Genomic DNA, 7,500 nt, shown 5'->3' on the forward strand with positions numbered 1-7,500 from the left:
TGTGTGTGAGTATAAATATTATAAAACAATAATTATATAAATATTATAATTATTATTCATAAGAATACATACCTTTAGATATTGTAGTTTTAATTTCTCTTCTTCAATGTTTCTTCGTTTCTTTTCTATCTCCTCTCGAATTCTTCTTTTGTCCTGTTGAGAAATCAGAGTCATATTATGTAAAGTAAGAAATATCCTAAACCTTTTTTATTTCACCTCGAACCTTCATTCTTTTGTTGTTTAGTGGCATTTGTCTTGTTATTAACACAATCATGCATGCTAGAGAGAACTAATAATCTATTTGAGAGGGAGGCTTTGCAGCATTTTTTTTAACAGCCTGATACTCACTGTTATAGCCTGTAATCTCTCTCGCAGCAGGGTTTCTTCCTCCATTATGATCCTAACATAGAAAGAAAGCGAGAGAGGAAGAGAGAGAGTGAGAGAGGGATAAACAACCTATTCTTGCTAACAACCCACCGTCAATGTCTGTCTAGAAGACTAAGAACAGGTTGGTAACAAGCTGTGATTGCCAAGTGTGGGTTGGCATGAGAGAAGTTTTGGTAGGGGGTGACTTGACGGTGGGCATCAAAGCTGGAAGAAAGAAAGGAAGTGCTGGTGGGGGCTCTTTCACCCACTATCTCTCTGCCTGAAGGATAAATGTGAACATAAAAAATGAAAGATGTACAGGGTTTGAAGTGTGTGTGTGTGTGTGTGTGTGTGTGTGTGTGTGTGTGTGTGTGTGTGTGTGTGTGTTTGTGTGTGTGTGTGTGTGTGTTAGTTGGTTGATGGTGTTCATGATGTGCTAGCTAACCATAACTGCCATAGCTGGCATGTCACTCTTTGACACTTATGCATCAGATATATCCACGTGGAGTGCTTTGTCTGGGACAGTGACATAATGTCTCATGTCAATAGATAATGGATAAAGAGCCTGACATTGCTGCACTGTTAAACAGACAGAACAAGCCGGGTCATTTAGTTTCTACTTAACAAAAGTGGTTGTGTTAAGTGCTGTCAGCTCAAATTTTTCATGATTTCATGATGTCATTTATAAAAATATAATAATTTAAAAGTGAAGTCTGTAATTGCTGCACCAAATGATAAAAATAGTTGCACCAAATGGAAAGACAATGATTTTTAGATTTCCTTGAGAAAATGGTACTTGTCCGTAGCAGATGTAACCTGTAAGATGTAAGATGTAAAGTTTCTGAACAAACTGGAAAAATTTACTTTGAAACAATTTTCACTCAGAAATTGCTAGTAAAATTCACAAATATTTACAAAGAAATGTATTTAGATTTATGAAATAAATTATAATTATTTTAATAAATTATCATTATTTAATGTTTGCATTCGCAAACACAACTATTGATGTTTTCCAAACAGGTTTCCCTATTGCAAATTCTGTCTCTGCACATTACAAGGGAAAAGGCCATAGACTGTATAAAAACATGGACGTAGTGTCCGTGACGTCACCTGTAGGTTTCTGAAGAGCGTTTTTGAAGCTCAAAGTGGGCAGAGCTGGCCGTCGCCATCTTGGCAGCGCATCACCACGCGTCACTCCCGGATAATCGAAAATGGGCAAAGAGGCGGGAGCTGGTTGATGAAACCACGCCCACCTAGCTCGCCGGCAGTGTCAGCAGCGGCAATCCACCTGCCACTCAAGTGGCCACGCCCTTAATTATGCAGAACTTTAAGGCTTAATATAATTTAAACGGATGAGTTATAAAAAAATTCAGCCCCCTCACAGTTGTCATGAAGGGCAAAATTAGCTATATAGACCAAAACCACTTTTTGTACCAGGCTGTAAACATTTTTTTCTGCTGTAAAGTTGGGCATTTTAACATGGGGAGTCTAAGGGACTGACTCCCTTTTGGAGCCAGCCTCTAGCGGTCAGTCGATGAATTGCAGTTTTAGTCACTTCCGTGTTGGTTTCACGAGAGAGGAAGGTTGCAGCTTGGAAAAGGCACACAAAACGTATTCTCGTAGCTTCATAATATTACGGTTGAACCACTGATGTCACATGGACTATTTTATCAATGCCCTTACTACCTTCCTGGGCCTTGAACATGGTACTTACATTGCTGCCTATGAAGGGTCAGAAAGCTCTCGGATTTCATCAAAAATACCTTCATTTGTGTTCCAAAGATGAACAAAGGTCTTACGGGTTTGGAACGACATGAGGGTGAGTAATTAATGACAGAATTTTCATTTTTGGGTGAACTAACCCTTTAATTTCAGCTTTAAATAAGTTCTGGTGCATGAAAAGCAAGTGTTGAGTTGATTTATTAAGAGATTAAGCTCAATACAGTCAGACAAAACATTACAGTGCTCTGTAAATAACTGCCTTGTACATCTGTCCAGTGCAGTATTGATGTCATATACTGTACCATGAATTTCATTCAATGCCATTTCTCGAATGTTTGGACTTGCAGAGCAAATGTTGTTGGGTTAAGAATAGCCCGCTGAAGACAGACCTCATCCCCCTTTGTACAGAAATAAATATATGACCAGCAAGATATACAATCTGCTGTCACAGGTGGGCAGCAAGGTTGCATGGCATTCAAATTACAACATGCAGTTACGAAACACAACAGTGACAAAGCTCTCTGGGGCCAAGAACAGAATATGATGAAAAAAAAGCGTGATATAAAATTTTACCCCAAAGGTGTTTTTCCCCTCATGTTGACATATTTCCTATTGAAACAGGAAATTTGTGGCGATTTTTGTTTATTTTATTTGATTATTTCCCATAAATTAATGTTTTTATTTATTATTATTAATTACCACAATTTTCCATTTTCCTTTGCATTTCTTAATACAAAACTTGAGTAAAAAATAAATAAAATAAAATAGAAAAGCTGATTGTTAACTTCATAGGTGTACACTAACATATAGGCTTCAAAGCTAACAGATATGGGTAAGAAGTCACAGATGAAGATTTCAAGAGTTCAAATCTTTTGAAAAACATCAAATTGTCAATATTGCTATCTATATTTCCTGGTTTGTGCCCCATCTGGCAGGTAAATAGTTCAAACAGAGAGGCCATTGCAACATGGACAGGGTGTGCTAAGCGCTGTCACGTGTGGCCTTTGGTTAAATGTCAAGCTTGTGTCATGTCCATTTCTTAAACACAAACTGTCCTGAAGACATGTGATATCTTAGATGAGTGTCCATCTGACAGCAACTGTGTACAGGCAGCCTTGAGTGTAATAATGCCTGCTCAGATTGCACCCATCTGCTCTGGTTAGTAACTGTACACCTAACGCCATCTAACAAACAGATCTACAACAAAGCAAACAAGCACATTTTTGTGATCTAACGCCATTAGTGACCTTAACACGTACCCTCAATCTAGTATTTTCCCTCGCAAACAAAAATGACATTTCCCCTGAGGACACTGGTGTTCACATTGATAGTGACCCATCATCTCTTTAAATGTCTCAACAATTAACAAGATGCCTTACTAATTTGAGGTGCAGCTTAAGTAGTATATGGCAGAGAGAGATGCATTTACAGACATTAGTGCATCAGGTTTTGTGAGAATGTGCACTCAGAGATGTCCCTGTCCTCACATACCCTTTAACACTTAAAAAAAATAAGCATTAGGATTAAATGGTATATTTAGAATCAAACAAATATTTTTGAATAAAACTAGGATGACCAGAGACATAGTCACTTAATGCACTAAAAAGAGAGTTATTTTTATTTATTTTTTTAACAAAATAAATCTATATATAAATTTTCTGCTTTCAATAACAAATACTCTACATGGTATTTTGTACATGGTACCATGGTAATACTGTGTTTTACAAGGAAAGGAATTAAACTACCAATTAAAAGTTTAGACACTATTCATTTGGGCTACTATTTTACCACAAATGTATGATGTATGGAAATTATACATTTATTTATAATAATTATAATTACCCCCAAAGGTTTTTTTTTTCGCCTTTGATGATATATTACCTATTAACAGGATATGTATTTATTATTAATAATTACTAATATTTTCAATTTTAAAATTAAAATTGAACTTAAGTAAATAAAGCTATAAAACAAATGAATGTATGGGAATTAGAAATAAAATAAAATAAGTCATTCTATAATGGATAATTTTTTCTACAAATTAATTTGATTGTCAACTTTTAGGAGTACACTAGTACAGATGCCACCAAAGCTAACAGATATGCGCTAAAAGTCACAAAAATAAAATAATAAAAAACAAGCCATTCTATAGTGAATATAATTTTTATTAATTAATTAAAGAATTTAATAAGCATTTAGATCATTGTTTAAGATCCGTAGAAATGCCTAAAACTGACTAGTTGTGTACTTTGCACCATTAAACAAACAAACAAAACAGTATATTAGTATTTCTATATGATACTGTCATTCTATCCATAGTACCGCCACACTATAGGGATGGCACTACAACAAATTTCCAGTGAGAGCAAGTAGTGTGACACAAGAGATTTATCCATTATAGTCAAAAAAAGCAATCTACAGGTATGATGAGAGCTTTAGTTTCATTCATAGTACAATAATGAGCTCACAGTCACAGTTAGCTGTAGTATTGTGGTTATACAGAGCAGGTCAGGGAACGGCTCCTCGCCTCAGAAGATGTTTACCTGCGTTTAATCTGACCTCTTTCTCTGTCCTGCTGCTGTCCCAACTCTAAAAATACCACACCAGGCCATGCACAACAATAAAGCGAAATACTTTGTGGTTTATAATGACTTCAAACTGCATTGTTTAATTTTTAATGAACACTACAACAAGATTTTACACTAATTTTATAAGTGCGGTGTTTGAAAAATGCTCACAGAGTAGAGCTAATTTTTGCAATAAATCTGAATAAATTATGCCTGTGCGTGGGAGGACATTATTAGCACACGCACACGCACACGCACACACACACACACACACACACACACACAACCACCCACATATGCTTCTGCATATAAATGTCTCCTAGTTTAATGTTCCAAAGCACTCCAGATCCACAGAACTGGAACTCTTAATTCCTGCATCCAGGATTCTGATGCATTATCATTCCTCTCTGCTTCAGTCAGCTCAGATTACAGCAGCCTGCCAGGGTTCACTGAGGGAATTAAGACACCCAGTGTGGCAACAAACAGGAGAAGGTCATGCTGGTTAGTCCTGCCTACGCTGGTTCTCGATGCCAGGCGTGAGATGGGTACTGCGGTAGAAAATAGCGTCTGTCTCACAGCTGGACTGCCAGCGCAGGCTGAATGATGGCTGAGACATGGGCGAATGCTGGCCCTCAACCTCTCCTCATGTTTGAGCGTTTGAGACCCATCAGCTGTTAAGATATCTACCCCTCTCCTCCTCCTCTTCCAGACTATGCCAATTACTTTCTTTCTTCCTCTCCTCTTCTCTTTCCATCTCTCTGATTGTATGACTCAAGCCTCACAAGCAGGTACCCAAAAAAGTACTGTAGCATTTTCTACAAATAGCGATAGTATGAGATGGCAATACTGATAATGTACTGATAATATATGATAAATATTTATATAGTGTTCCCATCTTTAGATTTTCTATGATCGTCCCAGATTTTCATAATAATAAGATTAGGAGATTGTACTATAATTTCTAGTCATTTCTAGCTGAGCATAAGTGGAAAAAAAAAGAATTAATTTTAAAATGAAAAAGTTTAATTTTAATTTGACTTTCAGATATGAATGATTTTTATGTCTTTTCCATTTTAAAATAAAAAATGTTTTTTATAATTTTCAGATATTAATTTTAATCATGTTAAATTTAGAAAAACATTTATTCACTATAGAACATTAAGTTAAATTAAATTAATTCAAGATATTAATTTATGACCTTTAAACATACAAAAATGTATTCACTATATATATATATATATATATATATCTAATATATAATTAATTAAAAGTACTAATATATTATTAATATTATTTATTTTCATGGCTTTTACATTTATAGATGTTTTTAATCAATTTTTAGTTTTTTTTTTTTTTTTTCAAACATTTCCAAGTCATGTAAACTTTAAAAAAATCTTAAACATCTATCTTAAAAAGTAAGAAATGTCTATAGAGGATATAATTTGGATCGATGATTATTCACTTTTTTATTACTTTTCAATTTTAGGGAAAAAAAATATTCCTTACAGAAATTTCTTTGACTTCCCATTTTATTAATTTTGACGTCTTGCTTTTTAAAATTCCATGAGGTTTTCATGACCATGGGATCTCTGTATATGCTATGAAACTTAATTAATTGATTTCATGTTACATGGAATTCATTACATTTAAATCCATGATATTCACTGTACCGCTACCATGTCTAAAAACCAGGGTAAATCAATAGTATTTTATAATTATGGAATTACCATAAATATACTATGACAAAACTACAATGGTTGTTGGATACTATATACAGTAAATGATATACTTGATGACATTCAGTACATCACAGTACCATTTAAATGCCCATATGAATATAGTAAACAAGTAGTGCCATGGTATTTATCAGTACCATCACTGAACCATAGTACCACCACAGCAACTTCAAAATCTGTAACGCAATAACTAAAAAATGTCCTAATCCTGCTGTAATCACAGCAAACAGCCTCTCAGCCACAGACAGACAGCCGGATCAGAGATCAAAGGTTTCACGGTGCATGATAATACTGATCAAACAAGCTCCAACCTCCCTCACTGCCTCATACGACATGACCGACATGTCTAACAGAGATGTCAGTCTAGAGACAGACAGCTAGTAATCGCCAGTCTCTAATCTAATCTCTAATGGTTTAACAGTCAAATCCCTGGGGTCTGCAGCGCAGTGTACGGAAAACAGAATTAATGTGCCCACTTCCTGTTTCAAAGCATTCCCAAGTAATGACAGCCAAAAGTGTTATATTTAATGAATAATTGAGATAAACCCTGAGATATGCATTAGTTTCCAATAATTCAACAGTCTGATACCAATTATTTTGCTTACACCACAAGTACACGTGTTTATCTCAAGCCATCAAACAAGGTTTCAACCTTAAAACTAGTTTGTGTATAGAACTACTAAGTTCCTTACACCACCAATTCTGCTTATAAACAGCCCAAACTGCTGTTAGTGTTTCAAAACTCTGTAACAATTCAAAAAGAATGTGGCAAAATGATATGCAATGTAATGCGGTCAACAAACCTGAAACTAAATCAAAGCCTCGCAGTATAAAAAGCATTACACAGCTCTCTGGAATATTTGATTCTGATTGAACAATTGCAATATTCTGCTATCAGATATTTTGTATTATGACAATTAAAGATTAAAATCGACTGGTCCAGGTAACTTATTTTCTCTCATAAATCCTGGCAAATTAATATTTAAACAAATGGTCATGTCATGTTAAAGTCATGTAGTTGCTTTTTACTAACGTGTAAAAAAAAAAAAAAAAAAGACCTCAATTTTCATGACATTTCACATTTAGAAAAACATCTATTCATTAGGGAA

General features: G+C 35.0%; 1 protein-coding gene across 1 annotated transcript in view; it reads right to left on the bottom strand.

Moving 5' to 3' along the window:
• The window catches only part of LOC107697908 (uncharacterized), a 32,796-nt gene that overhangs the window by 23,573 nt on the left and 1,723 nt on the right, over nt 1-7,500 (bottom strand). Inside the window, exons 2-3 of the mRNA XM_016498775.1 lie at nt 349-400; nt 73-153 (exon numbers count right to left, since the gene is read on the bottom strand). Coding sequence (XP_016354261.1) covers nt 73-153; nt 349-393 — 126 coding nt within the window. The 5' untranslated portion in view covers nt 394-400. The remainder of the gene's footprint in view (nt 1-72; nt 154-348; nt 401-7,500) is intronic.

Source organism: Sinocyclocheilus anshuiensis, unplaced genomic scaffold, assembly GCF_001515605.1.
Source record: "Sinocyclocheilus anshuiensis isolate Anshui unplaced genomic scaffold, SAMN03320099.WGS_v1.1 scaffold886, whole genome shotgun sequence".
Lineage (NCBI taxonomy): Eukaryota > Metazoa > Chordata > Actinopteri > Cypriniformes > Cyprinidae > Sinocyclocheilus > Sinocyclocheilus anshuiensis.